Source organism: Agelaius tricolor, unplaced genomic scaffold (genome assembly GCF_023055355.1).
Source record: "Agelaius tricolor isolate 1412-34295 unplaced genomic scaffold, bAgeTri1.0.p SCAF_9, whole genome shotgun sequence".
Taxonomy (NCBI): Eukaryota; Metazoa; Chordata; class Aves; order Passeriformes; family Icteridae; genus Agelaius; species Agelaius tricolor.
This window is the reverse complement of record NW_027269269.1, coordinates 30,410,545-30,431,725: the sequence shown is the minus strand read 5'-3', so window position 1 is coordinate 30,431,725 and position 21,181 is coordinate 30,410,545. Positions and strand designations below refer to the sequence as shown.

At 40.5% G+C, this 21,181-nt stretch overlaps 1 protein-coding gene across 1 annotated transcript in view; it reads right to left on the bottom strand.

The window, feature by feature from the left end:
• Nucleotides 1–21,181, bottom strand: part of MYH15 (myosin heavy chain 15) — a 52,611-nt gene that overhangs the window by 12,544 nt on the left and 18,886 nt on the right. The window contains exons 10-32 of the mRNA XM_071433489.1: nt 20,678–20,741; nt 20,487–20,585; nt 18,540–18,643; nt 17,987–18,125; nt 17,306–17,424; nt 16,065–16,214; nt 15,587–15,757; nt 14,325–14,504; nt 12,908–13,040; nt 11,055–11,122; nt 9,509–9,596; nt 9,162–9,279; nt 8,812–8,935; nt 7,995–8,131; nt 7,363–7,618; nt 6,686–6,928; nt 5,945–6,121; nt 5,280–5,425; nt 4,602–4,692; nt 3,237–3,626; nt 2,153–2,279; nt 895–1,013; nt 215–411 (exon numbers count right to left, since the gene is read on the bottom strand). Of these exons, the coding sequence (XP_071289590.1) occupies nt 215–411; nt 895–1,013; nt 2,153–2,279; nt 3,237–3,626; nt 4,602–4,692; nt 5,280–5,425; nt 5,945–6,121; nt 6,686–6,928; nt 7,363–7,618; nt 7,995–8,131; nt 8,812–8,935; nt 9,162–9,279; nt 9,509–9,596; nt 11,055–11,122; nt 12,908–13,040; nt 14,325–14,504; nt 15,587–15,757; nt 16,065–16,214; nt 17,306–17,424; nt 17,987–18,125; nt 18,540–18,643; nt 20,487–20,585; nt 20,678–20,741 (3,440 nt within the window). The remainder of the gene's footprint in view (nt 1–214; nt 412–894; nt 1,014–2,152; nt 2,280–3,236; nt 3,627–4,601; nt 4,693–5,279; nt 5,426–5,944; nt 6,122–6,685; nt 6,929–7,362; nt 7,619–7,994; nt 8,132–8,811; nt 8,936–9,161; nt 9,280–9,508; nt 9,597–11,054; nt 11,123–12,907; nt 13,041–14,324; nt 14,505–15,586; nt 15,758–16,064; nt 16,215–17,305; nt 17,425–17,986; nt 18,126–18,539; nt 18,644–20,486; nt 20,586–20,677; nt 20,742–21,181) is intronic.

Here is a 21,181-nt window from a genome sequence, read left to right as displayed (position 1 = left end):
GTATCCACAGCCCCTGCTCCAGAGACAAGCACTCAGCAGAAATATTGACCTGCCCAAGCAATAAGAAGAACAGAAGGACAGCCCCAAATTACAGCATTGAGTCAGAGGGACTTTCCAACCAGGAAATTTTCCAACCCTATTTCCTTAGCACACAATAAGACCTGGTGAGCACAGTTCTGCCAGTCAAGGGCATGCTGAAGCCCTCATAACTCACTTGGCATCTTCCAGCTCCTCAGTTCTCTGAATGGCATCAGTCTCATACTTTGTTCTCCACTGTGCCACTTCTGCATTTCCCTTGGAGAGAGCCCGCTGCAGCTCTGCCTTGGCTTCCTGCTCCTCCTCATATTGTTCCCGCAAGAGATCACAGTCATGCCTGGCTGCTTGCAGGGCATGAGCCAGGGCATTTTTGGACTGCAGGGATAGAAAGGCCACAACATTCCAATGTTACCTAGAGCAAAACCAAAACAAACAGCCCCTAGAAATTCAAATGGAAGCTTAAGCTTCTTTTTTCCTTTTTGCCTCTGTCTTTGACAGTCCAGGTCAAGTGAGGTGAAAATTGTTTGAAGTTATCCCTAACTGGTGACATGAGGAGAAAGCTATCAAGACTGAGGATAATTTAACAACTTTGGAGAAACAATCCAAACTTTTAACATGTAAGATCTGAGATTTTGACTGTCCTCCTGGGTAAGTTTCATTTAGCATTTATGTATGCCAATGATTTTCCCAAACTCTTCTCTTGTGACGTGCCTCAGTCTGGGGCAGGAACTTAGATCAGTACAATTAGTAGAAATCATTGTCACGCCTATGCCTCATTTCAGATTTTATCTAGGCTACATGAATATGAACACTTTTTGCAACTCTATTTCAAGGAATAGGACACAGATAAAGAATTACCTTGGTTTCCTCTTCTAGCTGTCTCTTAAGTTCTTCTATCTGTTGTGTAAAGGATGTTTTTCCCCGGGACAGCTGACTTATCAGTGACTCCTTCTCTTCAAGTTGTCTAGTAAACTCACCTGCCACAAGATTTGACAAATAAACAAACAAACAAAAAAAGAGCAAGATGATGAAATGACAAAGTTGCAGTCAAAAACAGTAGTTCCACCTGTTCAATTCTGCTGAGGAAAAGAACTCACTGTGATTGTGATTGACCTGTTGTGAAGCTTCTTCCAAAGTTGTAACTTTTGGATACTTTTGGAAAAACCAGGATGGTTTTTCTCAGATTTTCTTTTTTTTTCCCTTTTTTTTTTTTTGGGTGGGTTTAATGACTTGAGTTTTCTTGTTTGGTCAGTTGGGGTTTTTTGTACTGTTAATAGCTTGATTCATTAATTTTACTTCAGTTTGTGGATCAGACTAGACTGATGCTTACTTTCAAGGGTGGTTGTAGCTGGTTTTACTTTTTTCACTGTTTAATATTACTTTTCCACAGACTTCTTTTCAGAGGGCTGCAAAGCACCCTGAGAACCTCACAAAGACCAGTATACAGAACAGATGAATAAATAAGGAAAACTTCATTTGGCACAGGAAGTGTGTCACTGCAGGGTGAAAACCACAGTCTTACAGGAGACACAGAAGTTACAACTAACAGTAAATGAAAAATATGTCTTTGCAAATACACAGAACAATGGTATCTGATGAGAATGCAGAAATTAAATAATACTGCTTTGGCCAGAAAGGTAGCAAGAAGTTAGAGGATATGTGGTATTTAGAAGATATGTGAATATCTTCTAGGGTACAATGCTCAAGGTCAGGCTGAGGAAGATGGGATTCACACAGGCCCAACTCCTTTTCCCTCCAGTATTTCTAGATGCACGTATCCTTGTTCCTGAAACAATAGATACCTAGGCAGCCTGGCACATCCTGGGTTCCGAGCTGGCACATCCATTTTGGCTCATGAGACGGTATCACTGTATGCTGATAAATGTGGGTATAGGTTTGTTTTAAAAGCCAGTCCAAGGCAAGGTGTCCCCACCAAGGTTATAAGAATACTGAGGATAGAAATGTCAAAAGACACAAAGCTACAGCTCCACTCAGCAATCCCAATCCTGCCACCTTCAGAGCAGATGCCATTGCAGAACGCATCTCACTGATGCACTACAGAGGTGCCCTGATAAATTCCTGGGAAACACTCTATCTGAGCAGAACATACACATACCATTCTCACTCTGGAGTTTAGTCTTCTGAGTAGTGAGGTCATTCATGAGGCGAGTCATTTCCTCCAGTTTTGTTTTTGTCTCATTCAGATGGTCTTCATAAGTGCGACAAAGCTTCTCTGCATTGGCCTAATGGGAATCAGGAGAAAAGACATAGAAAGTTGCAGCCTCCAGGCAATTATTTGGAAGCTCTAGCCTTCAAAATGTATAATTTTTTTGTGTGTTTGTCTTTCAGAGGAATGGCAGATCGCAAAGACACAAATATCACAGTAGTAGAGCAGGGAGGAGCAGCCCCATGTCTACGATCCCAGGACATGGGACTTCCCATTAGATCACCTTCCCCATTTGTGTTCCCTGTGTTCTGGATGTAAGCAACAGTGTAAAAAGGCTCTACAAGAACTTCAGCAGTGGTCACATGCTATGAAGTTCAGGCATAGCCACTTCATAATTGCTAGATGGGAAAATCACCTCCAATGAAAATTGCTCTACTGATTCCGCTTTAATTGCCATTTATCATAAATTGGGTTTGATGACAGCTTTCTAACTCTGAAAATACTGACATTTCTTTTCCTCACTTGCACTGAAAGAAATCTATTTCAAGTGCTCTGAAAGCTACTGAGATTATCTACTCAGGAAACAAAATCCACAATTCTGCTGTAGGAAGTGAAAATGCATTGTGCGATCATGCAAGCCTTTGCTTGCACTCTGTGCTAACATGGATCAAAACTATGAACCAAGGGCAGGATCTGAAAGGACTCTGCTTAGCGGGAGAGATATTCTGACTTGGATGGTATCACTCCAGTTGTCACCAGCCTGGAGAAGCCTAATTTGGCATATTTTTGTGCCCTGAGATGCATGGATAAATAATATGCCTGGGACTGAAACACTGTGTGCTTCAGACAGGCCATCTTAATTGCTGTCCCATGTCTAGGGAAGAAGGGTTGTACCACCAGCTGGGTAAGGGAGACATGATGCAAGACACCACCTTCTGAAGCACTTCAGCCATAGCAGGTGTCCTGGGAAACCTTCAGACCAGCCTTAGCTACCCATGACTTTGGGGGCTTTGGGAAGCCTCAGGACCCTTACTTTTCCCTTGACCATCTGCTCCATGTTGGATGAGAGATCATCCACTTCCATCTTCAGCTCGCTTTTCTCCTTCTCCAGTTTCTGCTTGACCCTCTGCAGGTTGTCCAGCTGCTCCCCCATCTCGGCCACACTGTCTGCATGCTTTTTCCTCAGTGTGGCGGCCGTGGCCTCGTAGTGCAGCGTGGCCTCCTCCAGGTCCCGCCGCAGCTTCAGGAACTCTGCCTCGCGCTTCTTGTTCATCTCCAGCTGGGCAGCTGTGGCTCCCCCAGCCTCCTCAAGCCGCTCACTCAGTTCCTCCAGCTCTCGGGCCAAATCTGATCTCTGCTTTTCCACCTTGGCTCGAGCAGCTCTTTCTGCTTCCAGCTCCTCTTCTAATTCTTCTATACGAGCCTGCCAGAGAAACATGAACACCTTTGGGTCAGTGCTATTCCCATCAGAAGACCATGAGGCACCTTACAAACTGTTAAACCCTCTGCCAGCCCACATTTTACCTCACTGCAGAAGCTCAGCAGTTAATGGACTTGCCCATTTGTGCCAGTAAATCAGATCCTGAGCTACAGTAATGATGGTGAGTCACATCTTGCTTGCAGTAGATTGTGCTGCAAGTTCTAATTCAAGACATATAGTTCTAATGCATTGACCTTATGTTCACAGGTCTGACATTCAGCTGAAATACATGTGAGGAGTCACATGCTAGTAGGAGTAACAGCAACAAATTCTCATTTTAAGACTTCCATGACTGGAGTAATTTCTCTCTAGGAGTGTTAAGACAGGGTTTCAATACAGCAGTGTGTAGAACCATATAACGAATAATATTGGAATTATGAATATTTATTGGAAGCAGTCTTTTTTATTACAAGATTATTTTCACCCATCTGCACTGTACATCCAAGTTATACAAATATTCTTTATTAACAAAAAAGGTGGAGCTGTTGTTTTTGGGTCCAGACATTGTGTTTTGACTGTGCTGAATTTCCTCAGCCTTTTAATTTCTATAGAAAATTTTCTGTGTGTTTTTAACCTTTTCTCTAAATTTCAAATCCATGCTTATCACTGCTGAGCTCCTCTCCAGTAACTACCCTCACCTCCATGGTTTGGAACAATATTATTTGCTTAAAACAAAACACCAGAGCCTTTCTGCCTTAACTGAAACCACTACCATTCTGTGGTCATCTGTCCTGCTACTGGGAGGAAATATTATAGAGCAACCGTCCTGAGGGAAAAAAGGGATCTGTCTAGGAAGCTATGGAGATGTACCACTTTATGTCTCAAAGAGGAGCTGCAGCTAGCCGTGAAAAGTTTCTGCAAGGTCTTTCAGTGAGGCACAAAGAGAAACTAGTCCTAAGATATACAATAAAAAAGGACCTGAAGCTCCTTGATCTTCTTCTGCAGCTGCATCACTATAGCTTGTTCATCTTCTATCTTGGAATTCAGCTGGCTCATTTCGAATTCTTTCCTGGCACAGAAAGGAAAATCCTACTGTGACAATTTGCCTTGAAGCTTCAAGTTAGGATTTTAAAATTTTTAAAGAGTTGTTCAATAAAACTTCTAACGTATCTAAAAATTAAAACAATTCTCGTGTATTGCAATTTGCATGAAAACACATTTTTCTCTGAGCAGCAGTTTCCAAGCCAAGCCTCTGCATGCATTTGAGCAATTATATTTTTGGTTCTTTGTGTAATACAAAAGCAACGCTATTTTCAGACTCAATAGAAAAACATATTTAACAGTCAGGTCTCCTAACAATACTACCACAGTTAGTTAGGATTAACAACTTTATAGAATTTCTTCAGCTTTCTCCTCTAAGCAATGAAAAACATTAGTAAGTTTCTGGGTTGCTTTTTTCAATGTAGGAAAGTTTAATGAATTCTAATGTTTCAGGTATCATGTACACAAGAGGTTTGTTGCCTCCCTCCTTGGCTACACATTTTCATAATGGAATTTTCTTTCAGCAACCATCAGAGCAGGATGACACACCTGAAGGCTCTTAAATGACACTGTAACTGTGCTGCTTTATTTGGTACAACATAATCAACTTCTTACTTTTTCAGCTTTTCTTCCATCTGCAGTTTATCATTTTCCAAGTCCATGACACTCTCTTGGGTCAGTTTCAAATCCCCTTCCAGTTTGCGTTTTGCCCTTTCTAGATCCATCCTCACTTTCTTCTCTTGTTCCAGTGATCCCTCGAGCTTTAGAAGTAAAGTCACTTAATAAATATATCAAATACAGACGGTTTACAACAGTCAGATGTAGGCTGTGCTCCATTCTAGTGAGCTAGTGCTGAGTTCTAGTGAGCTGTGAAGCAGAAGCACTTAAGCACAAGCATCCTAGTTTACAAGCTTTGTTTTCTAGCAGCCAGTGGGCATATGGGGCTAAAGAAATATAACAAAAAGGTTAGTCCATGCTTTACATTTGTGCAAGCATTACAGTTCTCTTAACAGCAAAGTTCTGTTTGACTTCATGCCAGTTACACTGCAAGTGCAAGTCGGGAGGATTTTCCCTTGTTATTGCAATCCTTTGAAAGGCTGAACACAGATCAATTTTGGTGGTGTTCCTGTAATTAAACCTTTTACAAACAGTACAAGGAGTACATTTCTGAAAGGAGAGGAATATATTTCAAAGGTTTGCAACCTTTCAGGCTCATGAAAGGTCCACTGTAAGTGATGGTCAAACAAGCCTTGTGAAACATAAAGGAAGAGCCAGCTTACATCATCCACTTGCTGTTCCAGTTTCACTTTAGCTTTGCTCAGTGTGTTGACCTTGTCCTCTTCTGCTTGCAGGTCATCTAGAACTTGCTGATGAGATTCCTGCAAGGACTTTTTCTCCTTGGTAAGTTTGCTGATATTCTCATCAAGTGTTGCCATTTCTTCTGTCAGATTTTTGACCTGGATGAGAAAGGAAGATGTGTTTGTAAGACTTTGAAGGAAGGGATTAAATGTCTATCTGGACTGAATAGTCTCAAATGACTATCTGATCTGAACCTGTAAGCAGGAAAGCAAGAGAAAGAAAGGGATCTCTCCCCTCCCAGCACCTCATGGCTTTTTGAGTTAAATTGCCATCAAGGGAGTGAATGTCTGCCAGTTTTTGTTGTGGGGGTAGTACATTATTTCAAACATACTAAATTCCTTTCAGAGTCACTCCTACTGATGGACTCCACCTTCTGAATCTCTCTGGAGGAGTTCATAGCTATAGCAGAAGATTGTTTACTTTAAAAATACCACAAATAAGTATAATTCATTAGCTGAAGTGCAGTAAGACTCACTTCAAAAAAAGGAAACTTAGGCTCAGAGGTAATTTTTACCTCATAAAGTCAAATTACTGTATCTACTGATCCTTCAGTGTGGCCTATGTAACAAACAGTGAAAAACCATCAGAAGACCCGTAGCACTTCTCGCAAAGGTAATCCATGCCCAGCCTGTTTTGAATACATGGTGAAGTTCTGAATGTACCTTGTTTTCAGTAGCATGTTTCTCTTTCTCTACTTTTGCAAGTGTTATTTCGAGATCATCAATATCCTTCTTGAGCTCAGAGCACTCATCTTCCAGTTTTCTCTTCTTAGAAGTCAGCTCAGAATTCATCTCTTCCTCGTCCTCAACCCTCTCTGTCAGTTCTTTGACTTTGGCTTCCAGCTGAATCTTGGATTTAATCAACAAGTCACAACGTTCCTCGGCATCTGCCAGAGTGTCTTGCTCCTGGTATGGCACAAGGAAGAGAACAGCAATGACTAACCTTTTTTCTCCCTCACTTGTCCCCTAGCCTGTAACTGGTCAGGGAGCCTGATAGAAAGCAACAAAGTAGTGCAAGGAAAATTTTCTACTCTTGATTTCAGAAGACAAGTAATTAACAGAGAAGGATGAGATAGTGGTGAGCATGACTAGTCACATACAAGACTACTTGCATGTGTTACTGGTGTGGACAGTACCTTGAACAGAATCTGTTAAGATTTGCACTGTTAGCCCACCAGGTTATATGCTAAAACATAAGAACTTCTATCCACTCTGAGTTTTGGAAAGGCTCTGACAGTTTCAACAGCTTATTTTTATTAAATCCCACTAACACTCTAGTCTGTAAACCTTTGAGTTTCAAACAATGTCTAATAAGTATATAAATCTATACGTGCACTCACAGCTTGGAGCTGGAGAAGCAAATCATTTTTTTCCTGAACTAAAGAGACTTGCTTTTCCTCAAGTTCCTTTCTCCGGGCCTCAGATTTTTCCAGGGCCTCCTTCAGTTTCAAGAATTCTTCCTTCATATTGGCCATCTCCTTTTCAGTTTCTGCAGTCTTCAGGAGAGGCTTGATCTTAAAGAAAAGCTTCATCCAAGGCCAGTTCTTGACAGCCATAAAAGCACGGATGTTCCACTGGATTACAAGAAGGGCATCCCTGGTTTAAGAGAAAACAAAACAACTCCCTAAATCTTAGCCTGAATTGAAAAAGTGAGGGGTTTTGTTTTCATTCTCAGTCAGTTTCATAGTTTTTTTCTGAGCAATATTAGGAACCTTTACTAACTTCTGAGAGATACAAGAAACTTCCTCCAGATCTCTTTATTTTCAGAGACACAAAAAATTTCCAAATCTCATTTTCACCAAAGCTGCAGGCAATTAATATACAGTTGCTATTATTTTTATCACACATACACTTAAAGCTTTTAATTTAGGGTTATCTATAGCCTTAGGGACTGTAATTAATAGCTCTACTTAACTTATAATTAAATGGTAATTACTATTATCTGCTAAGATTTAAGGGGATGCCTTCATACCTGCGCTCCACTATCTTCTGAAACTCAATCCGCATCAATCTGCCGCGCGCTCTGGCCTGGATCATCGTTAAGATTTTCGCAAGTCTCTCATCCCTCATTTCTTCTAGATGGCCCAAGAGACCAGCCTTGAAGAACACCTGGTGCATGCATAGATGTCAGTTCACCACAAAGAAGGATTTATATCAGAGCTATATTTCAGCTACCTTGCTGAAATGATTCACCCTGTATTCTTATTGACACATTATAACCTAGGCGAGTATAGAGGGCCAAATACTGCTTGCATAAGGGACTTCACTGTACAGTTCCAGAGTTGTTTTAAAACTGGGTTTTATCTCCCCAGTTTTGAATAGGCCGAACTACTTTATTGCCACAATACCTTTCAGCTGTGGCAGGGTTCTAAGTAGGTCAGCTGAACCACAACTCCTGACTCCCAGAAATCCCTACTAATGGGATCATGTGAGAATTCCACATGGCTTCATTTCAAAAGATGCAGCTGATCTTGTGGTCCATCTATGTTTGAATGTACCTATATTATACTAAATAAACTATTGTTTTACTAGGGGACATGGAGCATCAGCTGGTGTTGTGTCTGCTTGTAGAATTGCTCTAATAAAAGCTCTGTGGGAGCCAGAGAGTTGAATTTCCTCTAGCACAGCTTAGAATTTACTATCACTTTGCTGCTATTTTGCTGGTTTCTTCTATTATTAAATCTCCATTAAACACTACCACCAGAAATTGCAGTGTCCTATTCTGCAAATTAAATACCAGATCTATCACATTTCTCTTTACATAAACAATGATAATCTTTTCCGTTTACCTTGGTGTGCCCAAAACGATATTGATTATGGTCAACATCTAAAGATGCCATCAGTTTTTCAGCAGCTTTTCTGCTATCCACAAACTTGTCCTCTGGGATTGCTCCTGGATTCAGGATGCGGTACCTGTTAATAATAAATGAAAAATGTGTGAAATTGGCTTAGATTACATTTTAGGTTTTTTTTCCTCTTCCCCCAAAATTTAAAGAACCCAAACGAAAACACCCAGGGTAATCTCCTGCTATGTATCTACACAGACACAAGGAAGAGCAGAATTCTGCCATCCAAGTCAGGCAAACTGAATGGAAGGTAAACTTGAATGGAACAGGAGACAGTCATAGCTCTGCATTACCTTTGTTTGAAGTCAGCATAAAGCACCCTGTTTGGGAAACCCTTCCGGCAAATGCGGATGCCTTCTAGGACACCATTACAGCGGAGCTGATGCAAAACAAGGAATGCATCCATTTCCCCTGCAGGGGGAAAACAAGGCTAAATTAAAAGGAATTTCTCCCCAGGGCTTCATCTTCATTTCCCCAAGGAAATTGGAAAATGTGAGATGTCATCTCCTGAGAGAGCAACATGATTGGATTAGGTAAAAAGCGCAGACAGTATTTAAGTACAATCTGGTGAGTCAGAAGTAAATAATAAAATGACAGAGTGAAATATTCTAAAATTTTAAGACCATTGTCTTTTTCCTACCTGGAGTTTTTGATTCATTTGGGATAATGCATCGTACAAAGTGAGGGGCTGTAGATTTTAGGTTAGTCATCAGCTTATTTAAATTTTCCTAGAACAAACACATTAAAAACATTATTAGCTTTAGCAGTTTAGTGGAATTCCAACCACTATTTCTTTGGTTGGCTGGTTGTTAATTTAAGAAGCTCATTTTTCTAAAAATTCTCTGACAAAATTATAAGCTTACCAAAATTATTAGAGAGAAATGTGTTCAAATAAACCAAAGTATGATTAAACATTATTATAGGATTCCACATCAGTTTTAGCAAAGAAGATACGTGTTTTACTTACAACCTCAGAAATTCAAAACCCCAGATGAACAGCAAGCAAGGCTCAGCATCATTTGCTGGAGCATTTTGGTAAAGCCAACTGCATCTTTGCCTAGTCACTTCCCCACTCAGTGGGAAGAGCTCACACTTTCCACCTCATAAAGGTGGAAAGCACCACATTTTCCACCTGTTCCTCATAAAGGCTGGGGTTTTGTCTCCTGGTGAAACATTTTCCCTTTATTGGTCTTAATCAGATGTGTCCCACACAGACAGCAAGCTAGCTCAGAAGAAGCCAACTGTTCAGTGATCACCAGGCTCTGGGGAAAGTGTTTTGTTCAGTAAGTAGAAAATGGAGACCATGGGAGGTGGAATGCAATGCCATCAGCACAACTGTGCAAACTGCAGAGTCCTCATATGCCAGTCAGGACAACAATCTGAGCTGGGTACTAACAGCTGCTTGTGTGCTGGAAAGTGGGCTTCTATCTGTGGCTTATTAATTATTGTCTGAGTGCCCCTTCAGCCACCTTTATACCTCATCAGCTGGTAAGACACAGATCTCTGTTTCCCAATCATACTTCCCATTATTTCTCTTCATGGGAAGTATCTCCAAACAAGATAAAATGGCATGATTAGTGGGCAACTACATCCTTCCCAACCTGAGGTTTACCTGCATTACAGCTTCCTCAATGTTACCCATAGAAATGGTAGTAATGGTAAAAAAAGTCGAATAGCCCCATTTTCCCCTCAGCCATGATTCCTAATGATGGCTTCCACCAGGAGCACAGTCCCAGAAGAAGGGAAGAAGGGAATAACTGAGGAAACAAAAGGCTTTATGCCACTTCATTCAACAACTTTTGTTTTCCATGATTTAATCCTAGGATCCAATTACAAGCAGCAACCAGATAGGACTAGCAAATTACTTGTAATCAGTTCCTGTTCCAGAGACAAGCATGAAGCTGTAAGCAACAAAATAAGTGATATACGTTGTTGGCTCCATTTTGTGAAACTTTCTCAGATGCAGTAAAAAGAACAATGTCCTGACTGGTCCAAGATGATGAAATGGAGCAGCCCCTGGCATGCAGTTTTAATAGTAGTGTATTTCCTTAGCCAAGGTCAATAACTGTCCACAAATCAAATTTCAGTCTTGGATTTCAATTTTTTCCTGTCCATTACAGCCCTTAACATTCTTGTCTTAACTCATTGTCTTAACTCAAACCACCAGGTGTGGAGAGGTTGCAAACCTTGTGCAATGAAGACACTGTTTGGAACGAAGCGCCCTTCTTGCGTTTCTTTTCTCCACCCTGGTCACCTAAGGAGAAAAAAAGAAGCATAAACCAATCCATATCTCAGTAAGGGGTGCAGGCAGAGTGTGGAAAAGAGACCATTTTAATAGTGCTGCTCTATTTGACTAAAATACTCTGATTGCTCAAATTTTATACAAGACATTCTGAAAATCATGTGTGATGCATCACACATTTGCAGCTCTCTGTCCATAGTTAAGAATTTTGTCAAAGACCACTGTAAACTTTCTGGATTGCATTTGCATTTCAGATCTATGCTTCATCATTTCTTATGCAGAAAAGCCCATAAATATGAATATGGCAGAAAAAAACTTTTAACAAAAGTAATTTGTAGTTTGTTAAAAGCCCCATAGGGTGAGATAATGTAGAAAAAGAAAAACTTAGAGAAAAATAGTGCTTACAGAAAATTTGTACTGCACATTTTACTGTATAGAAACCGATTCTCTGCTATGCAGACACTGAACTTGTGGAAGTAAGATTTGTCTAGAATAGAGGGAAATAAATATTTATAGTTTTAGATATAGTAACTTTGCATCCCCTGAATTTTGCTTAAAGCTTTGGAGCCAGAATCACTCAGGTTCTCCCAAGGAATGCTAGTTTCTGACAAGACCTTTACAAAGTTTCACAGGTTCATGACAGGACCCAAAAATGTACAGCAGCTGCTGCAGCTTTCTTAAGCAGTGGGCCATTAGATCATTCCCAGGAGATCTGTCATTGTGTCACCTGTCAGCATAAAAGGAGAAGTGAAGAGTGAAATGTGCTTGATGCAATTATCCACAGGCTTTTCCCCTTCAGAAGGTGATACTGCTGAGAGTGGAAAAGGCTAATCTGGACAGACTGCTCCTTTCTCCTGACACCAAAGAAAAGCAAGGCAGTATTCAGACAGACCAGAATACCCACAAGCAAATAAGCAGTTAGTAGTGTGCAAGGATTTGCTCGTGGCAGGATGTTTGCTATTTACATTCGGCTTCATCTCATTCCCATTACGAAGTCTTCAGCCTGCTTGCTTTCTAGGGAAGTGTTATGTGATAAATGACAAGAGCATTTCTTGAAATGGGGTTTCTGATAACCAGGCTGTAAGTGATTGCAACTTCAGGGCATAAGAGCTACATCTTTGTAATGAATACCAGTTATTTACCTAAGATCAATTTTCTGAATGTTTGCTACTTGTCTTCTCACAAATATAAGAGTTCTATGTAAAGGATAGAGATTAAATATGTCCTCAGATATACATTATTACGTTGTACATTAGTACAATGTACATTGTCAAATAAAAGAAAAACAGCAGCAAGCAAAAAGGAAGACATATTGGCAAAGCCTTCTACAGTAGCCAATGTGGGATGGTGTTCTGGTACCTTCAGTGTGTACTTGCCACTAATCCAATAAAATATTCCAAAACTCCCTCTTAAACTTGGTATTTCTTATTTATTTCAGGGGGGGCTAGCAAGGAGTACTACAGCATGTGAAACAAGAGCTGTTCTTTTTCATTGGCATTTATGTACACAATCTTTTGTGCAACACTGCATATCTGAGCACTTGCATACTCAAATTCCCACTGGATAATTCACAACACAGCTTTCCTTGCTCAGAGGTACTATACATTCAACCTAGCTGAGTTAATGGTCTCCTTCCTATAACTGGCAAACTCCTAGAGCTTCTGTGCATATCTAAATAATTAGTCACTGCCCCATCTAGCATTGAGGCAATTGCAGTTGAGAGAATTGCTTAGTTTCTGAAATTCATTCCCAAGCACACATCCCATAACCCAAAGGAAGCCCATGTGAGCTGCTTACCACTGTCAGCGCCAACATAGCTTTCAAACAAGCTTGCCAGGAGCTTGTTGGAGGATTTCTGGAAAATGCCTACTACGGTTTCATTAAGTGGGTCCTTGTTCTTCTCAAGCCACCCAATGATGTTGTAGGGAACCTACAGCAAGGCATTGAAAACAAACCAGGGGTTACCAGTGTTCCCCTCAGAGCAGCCAGCATTTCTTTGCAGTTCAGCTTGAAGCCAATGACTTTTTGTGAAGAGCTGTTCTCAAAGCAGTACCAGCTGCCCTGGTTTTCGTCACTTCCCCTCCAGTTCTCTGCTTCCTAATTCCCAAACCTCTCTTCCTAATAATTAGCATGTGAATTCCACACACTCCTTCCAAACTACTTGGTCCCTAACATCTTCTCATGGACTCATGTGGTTATCTGCGAAGATACCATGTGGCATTGGTGTCCCAGGAATGCTATTAAAAAGTGCTGAAGTATAAATCACACAAGTCATAATTTAACTTCAAAATAGCATTCTACACTGGAATAATTAGGGTTTTCTAATGGAATCTTAATGATTACAAACTAACTCCAGGACTCTGCCACAGCTCTGTTTAGTGGGAAAATATGTTCCATTATCAGTACCACAAGGGAATAGAAATTCGAATTTTCTCTGCTGAGTGCATTAACAACTGCAGATAAGTACCAAAATCAGCATCATTTCTTTTAATAATTACAAAATTAGCTTAATGCTCAATTATAATTTGAAATTAACATCATCAGGTAAATTTCTGCTCTGCTATGCAGGCTTCTTATCTATTGTAGTTTGATTAAAAAATTCCTGTGACCCTCTCAAATTATTTCTGCCTATCTGCTCTAAAAACAGAACTTCAAAACTGGACAAGTTTTGGCTCAGGTATCACAGTACTGGATTATGTTCTCGTTCACCTCATCAAGAGTGAAACTGTAAACTGAACCACCACATCAAAGCTAACCACACTTCCTTTTGCTATTTTGACACACTGGTCCTAAATGAGTAAAAAGTGATATCATTTTTTTTTTTAACCGTCCCTTGAGTTAAAGCAGAAATTAGTTCATTTTTCCAGGAAATCAAGGTGAAAAGTTAGATGCTGCTGCTGTTTAATTACTAGACTTACTCAGATTGGAGGAAAAGTGATAAAGGCAAAGCAAGGCATACTTTCAGCAAAAGTACTATTAGCCCTCCTCAATTTATTTCATTCTATTGGTACATCTAAGGAGCTGATGTCCTGGAGTCTGGTGGCATCTTACTCTGCTGCAACACTTGTGCAGAGTGAGTAGATATTTGTTTTTACTCCTCATCTTTCCTTTCTTCCCCTCGTCATCCTTCCCACCCTCCCTTGTTGTGTGCTACAGCCAAACCCCACCTGAAAGACCCCTGATACAAAGTTTGCCTGCCAGCAGAGGAACTTACTGCACCAGCATAATGAAGGAGTTCAAAGTGGGCTTCATATTTCCTTTTCTTATCAGGCCTGGGCTTCTGTAAATTGGGTGACTTGCCAAGATGGTTGTCGTAGAGTTTGGATTTGAATGTCATATCTGTGGCTTTTGGGAACATGCACTCCTCTTCAAGGATAGACAGGATTCCCAGTGGCTGTGGATTTAAGAGCATCTTTGTTGGGAAATGTTTAGGCTACCTGCTTTCAGTAGCTATGCAGCCTGTAAGTTTTATCTGATGGAATGTTAAGCCTGCAAAATTTCTTCTTAACCTGAGGAAGAAGTTTTTGACTATTCTGTTAAAACAGTAACCACCCCATTGACTATTTAGTATGTCACCTTTGACTGTTCAGTATGTCACTTCTGCCTTAGGAGGCTTTATGATGGCTTCCAGAAAGAGTTTGATTTATCTTTCAGGGCAGCTGGACCAACTAGCATTTTATCATTCATGTCTCAGGAAGAGATGAATGAACCTCATAGCACTGGTAGATTGGTTTTGAGGGATTAGGATCATGCACACATATCCTGCCCTTGGACAAGAAAGTGATCAAATAGAAGACCAATGAATAATCAGACTTTCTACTTCTGCTGTTACAAATTTCCTGCTAATGCAAGATGCAAAATTTCATGGTTCCTCACAGATCAGCAAGGTTAGATACTGTGCCATAAAACATGGCAGAAAGAGATTATAACAAAGACAGGTTATGCAGCAGAGGACAGCTGTCCCCACCAGGACCACATTATACTCCCAAAAAAAGGGAAAAGGAAAGGCATATCCCATGCTGAGGAAGTGATGAGAGGTTTCTTTCCTTTTCAGGGTAGAAAGAACACAAAGGACTTTGCACATCAGCATGTACATCCCCTGTGAGAAAGAGGAGTCTCACAGGAGATGTATGGGGCACAACACTGAAAAATTGCATTTGCCCTGAAAAGCTGACGAATTTAATGTTAATCATATTGTGGTGCAGACTAAACAGAGGAACAGCAGGGACAGAGAAAGAGAAAAGTGCAAACCAGGGAAGATGATACAGCCATAGAAATTACCAGTTACAGCTTGTTGGCTGCTGTTGGCTCTTTAAGGCAGAATTCCAAAGGTAAACTGAATGGCCACAAATACTGATTTTCCTTTGATTCTGTATTGCAGGTAGAAAGGCAAGAAACTTGTCATGCTGTTTATCCTACTCTGTTCACTGGGCCATGAAGACACATCCATCAGTGTATTCAGTGGCATGTACGTACCTTCTCGATTAGATCAATGCAGGCCTGCAGGTCCATGCCAAAGTCAATGAATACCCACTCAATGCCTTCCTTCTTATACTCTTCTTGCTCCAGGACAAACATGTGATGATTGAAAAACTGTTGCAGTTTCTCATTAGTGTAATTGATGCACAGCTGCTCAAAGCTGTTAAACTGCAGAAAGAGAGAAAAAATAAGCATTTTCATTGCAGTTAACTTGGTGGAACAGCAAGAAGGAAACTGTTTACAGCCCAAAGCATATGAGATGTTGTTCCCAGGAGCTATTGGCATGTCCAGCCAAGTGGTTTTTATATCTATTAATGAAAAAAAACAAACCAAACATGTAAAATCAAACACATTATTTGCCTTATGGCTTTCTCAGCCCTTTGCCTTCTGTTCATTTAGAAAGAGAAACACCCAACCAAGAGCTATATCTTGGCATCTTTTATGCCTTCCAACCAGTCCTCACATTAATACTCACATCAAAGATTTCAAACCCAGCAATATCCAGGACTCCAATGAAGAATTGTCTTGGCAGCTTAGTGTCCAAGGTCTTGTTGATACGGACCACCAGCCATTTGAACATTCGATCATACACTGCCTTAGATAAGGCCCCAACAGCATACAGAACCTAAAATACATGTTTTAGAACACCGCAGTGGGAAATAAAATTCACTGGGGAACACAAAGATTTTGGTGCAGTAGACTATTTCAATGTCTGTGTACAGTTTAAATAAAATTTCCCAATGCTTTGTATAATCACCAAGGTACAGTTAATACAACACAGTTTCTCTTATTATCTCTGCTGAATTTCATTCAAATAACTGCTAAATATATGGATGTCTACCAACACGTATGATAAAGTGCTTGTGAAGTACATCGTGGGAACAGCTAGACAGCAAGTTCCAAATGTTTTAATCCATTATAAGTCCTGTGGAAGTAAGGTAGCAGAAACTCACAGGCCAGAAGCCAGCTATGATGTCCAGAGCTACTGCCAGAGAAGGGTGGACGTTTATGCTCATGTTGTTGATTGACATTTGCTTCTAATTTTTGAGGGATGCTATGGCATGAGCAGGCAATAGGAGAAGTCTGTCCAAAGTATCTTCTTTAGCCTGTGCACATCTGCATCATCAGGATACACCTCTCTGTAGTGGTTTTCTACTTTCCGAGCCTGTACCACAGGCTGTCTTCAAACAGCAACTTTTATTGTAACCAAAACGCTGCAGCATCTTCTATAATATTGCTACAGCTGCAGCATAGCAACCCAAGGACTCCTTTTCCCTTAAATTAGGAGATAACTTTAAGTGGATATTGCCTTTAGCTGATTGAGGTCACACAGAGATTAAAAATTACATGAATAATGAATGAGCGATGAGTGAATAAATAATCCACGGCTCAAATCTTCTAGGTAACTATCCTCATTCAGAATTAGCTATCAATCCCCATGTGGTTTTACTGCACCTGGTTTCCTGGAGTGTTGCTAACACATCAGAAAAACAATTCTATCAGAAGTTGTGCTGGACAGTGTTCCTTTGTCAGTCTCTTCCCTGGTTTCCCTCAATTTCACCATGTATTTCCCCAAGTTTGGGCATATAAAATGAAAAAAGGTACTAGAGGCTCATGTTAATATTTCTAGCAGCTCTCTGTCTCTCTGAGATGTTACAGGCAAATCCTCTAGGCTTGCAGGACATGTATCCAAATATCATGAAACTGTCTCCTTACCTGTTCAACACTTTGACCTTTGGTCACATACTCATTGCCAACTTTCACTCTAGGGTGCAACAAACCCTTAATCAAATCAGAGGAGTTGATTCCCATTAGGTAGGCAGCTTTGTCAGCACCTGGTCAGGAGATATAAGGTTTCAATTGGTTTAAACTTCTACATGGAAACATGGCCAGCTAAAAAAAACATGGTTTTGAAGTACATTCACTTCAAAAGACAAATTGGATAAAGGCCTGATTTGTGTTAGGTATGCCTGTACTCTCCCTTATGGAAAGTCATCTGACTACTTTATACCCCAATTGCTGCAAGAATCTCACTTAAGAAACTCTTCAGGTTTAGGGAAAAGATCATATCTCCACACAGGTTATAGACAGTTTTAAGTATATGACAAAATAAAGAAGCAGGACCTGTAATCATGAAAGAGAAAGTTAAGGCAGCAGGATTTCACAACCATTTTGTGCAAATGGTCTCAAACATGGCATTTGATCCTGTTAGTCTGGCTGTGTTCATCTCCTGCTGAGTAAGGTTATCCACCACTGAATAAGCCTGTTAAAAGTACAGCACTCTTGGCTGATCAGAGTGTGCAAGAACAAAGCAAACAGGCAGCTGCTTCCTCAGCATAGTGCCTGGTACATGCTAGACTTTTGAAGCTGAGGAGCAATTTTAGGTGTTATTCTTACTTTCAGTGCCATCAGCCTCTGCCTGCTCTTCTCGGGGTCTTTGCTTGAATTTCATATTCCCAAAGTGCATGATGGCACCTGTGAGCTTGTAGGAACCAGCCTTCTCATCAGGCACAAATCCCAAGATGTCCATGGCTTGCTGAGAAAAGGAAACACAGACATGTTGTCACTTTCCTGCTCAAAAGCAGTGGTGGTTGCAGTCCCACAATCTACCTTTGCAGGGCAGATATAACTATCCTGCCAAGGGGTGTTATCACCCAAAGCAGCCACTGGAACACCCTGAAGACCCAGCAGTGGCAGGGGACCCAGGGGAGAGCTCTCTTCATCTAGCATTTTATATATAAAAATTATAAAAGGTGGACATTACATGGAGCAAGGCCAGATTCGAAAGTGTAACAGTTTACCAGACCTTGTGCTTCACAGTCTGAATGTAGTTAAGACCCAATCCTGCTTTTGCTGTAGTCCAACAGTTTCAGGGACAGAAGTCAAGCTCCTCCCGGTAGTCTTCCTCCCCTGATCTAGGAAACCCAAAGTCATATCCATACAGACTTACATCTGTTGCCAACAGTTCTTCTCCATCGTCCAAGTTGTCCACTGTAACCACTCCTTGTGAGCAGAAGTGGTAGTCATATGGGTTGGTAGAGATCAGGAGCATGTCTGTAAAAGAACTGCCAAGGTCAAAACTGCCGTCCATTCAGGTTATCCTCAGAAATGGAGATGGAAAAATCAAATGTAACCTACATTTGTCTCTGCACTACTGCGTTGTTTTGTTTTTATTTTAATAATTGCAGGGCAGAAACCAGAAACTCTCCTATTCTACTATGTTAATCTGAAGTTGTAGAGAAAGTGAATAAAAAGAGTATGGAAGTACTGCATATTAGCATCTTCTGTGCATACACATCTATTGAGCATGTATTGCAGCATATTGAGTCCATAATTTCCTGCATAGTCCTACTTTTTGCCTCACATGCTTTTAGGGGTAAAAAATCCCATCTAAATAGAGAGGAGAAAAAGATTTTAGTATGATCCAAGACAGGAAGTATGGGCATGGCTCTCCTTTTTTATAACAGATGCAGAGAAGAGTGACTTCCAGCATCATTTGCAGAAGACACTTGGCTTTTGGTAAACAAAAGACAGAATATGGCTTGGTCCATTGTCATTCCTTCATATCAAAACCCAAAAATGCGGAGCGGTTGTCCACAAAGCTAGCTGCCTCTAGAAGTACAGGCAGAATCCTGCTTCCTTAAATCAACTGAAAGTTTCACCCACATTCCCCAGACTGAGATCTGGTCTAGATTTCAATCTTTTTATGCAGGCACACACCTCTACAAATCTAAGTATGTGGCTATCAATAAATATATATAATATATCATAAATAAATGGCTATCACTATATGTTTATATGAAATCTTATTCTCTATAAGCTTGTCTTACTTTGCTATGTAGTCACTCTGATATAAATGACTTTATAGTTATGTTCATCCATAGTTATTGATATTAATACTTATCCATATTTAGATATGGATGTGTTTATATACAAGCACATATATTTCTTGTCTACAAAACACACGGCCCTGCTGGTTTCAGCCTCTTCAAGAGTCTGCAGACATGTTCCTGCTGGCCAGAAAGGTGTGTGCTATTGTGGAGCACACAGAGAGTTTGTGAGAAACAGAGCATTTTCCCAGCACAGGGATTCTCACAGGAATCTCAGTGCAAAGCTTCCTTGAAATCTTTCCCGTAATTGCCATTAATTAGGCCACGTAAAGCTTAGAGTATTAGGGATTTGACCACGCACTGTTAGGATAGTAAGACCTCAAAAGAGATTATGATTGCTATGGCTTAGTGGGAGTGTAGAAGAGCAATGAAGTGACCCTCCAACATATTTTACAAAATCTGTTCCTTCAGAGCACAAATTAAAGTCAGCAAACTACGTCACTTAAATACCAGTGAAGGTTTTATTCAAAGTATCTCGGCCTCTCTCCACCCTTCTCCAGCGGGTCTGTGGGACCATGCTGAGCCAGAGGAAGCTTGAAAGGGGTAATCATCACATAATCAGTAGCAGGCAGCTTTGAACATTCTCTCCTGCTACACAACATGCTGGAATGTCAGTTTTGTCACTTGGGACAGAAAGAGGAAACTATGTGGAAATCTGGATAATTAAAGTTTTATCACCATAAATGCTTTGGAGGCATAGCATTTTCCAGATGTTTTGAGACCTTGGATTACACAAATTCAGTGTGACACTTTTTGCCTTTATAGTGCTGTTTTAAAAGTCCTGCCTGAGTCTTATTCCCATTAGATTAATCTGTAATAAAAGAAAAATGGTCTCTGCTGCTGCCACTGGAACAACATCTCTAAAAGATTGTATTTGACAGTGGAAGTTCAGATTCATCAAGTGGAAGCATAAGGGCCTTTCTGCACATGGGTTTGCCTCCTAACCCCTTATCCACTGTCTATTCAGTTTTAGGCTCTTAAAAGCTGTGGATCCACACAATGCTTACCTAGTAACTCTGGTTTCTTTCCTGACAGGATCTGGTAGAAGATGTGATAGTCTCTTTCACCAGGTTGCTGGAAAATCACTCGGGATTTCTCCAATAAATCTAGTCACACAAAGGAAAATTCAGTGAGAAAGGGTCTTGCAGCTTTCAGATGAGCAATTGTATTTTTTAAAAGGAGAGAGTTTGCTGCTTACAAATCTCAATATCAGCAGATGACAGCTTGCCTGTAGTTCCAAAATGTATTCGGATAAATTTACCCTAATTCACACAGAAGAATATTCTAATTAGTGCAGATACTATACACAGAGGGAAACAAAGAATGCAGTTTGAAGGCAATCATTTGGCCCAAAGAATCAATTTATGCAAACTCTTTGGCTTTGCACAGGCATATTTTCAATGAAAAATATCAAACAATGATATTACTGTCTTCCAAGCCTAAATCTATACATAGAGCTATGTAATCTGCTTGTGGAGAAAGGATAATAGTGTACTTATTTGCCAGGCAAAGATATGGCAAAGCACACAGCTTTCAGTTGCATGATGCAGGTTTACTGTAATGCGGGACTCAGAGCATTAAGCCTGGGCTTAAGACACACAGGCTCCTTTTTTGGCTTCTCCTCATTTGCAGTCCCAACTTACATGCACCTACTTATGTCAGAAGAGTGCTGTGATTTTACACAGCTTTGCCCATTACATTT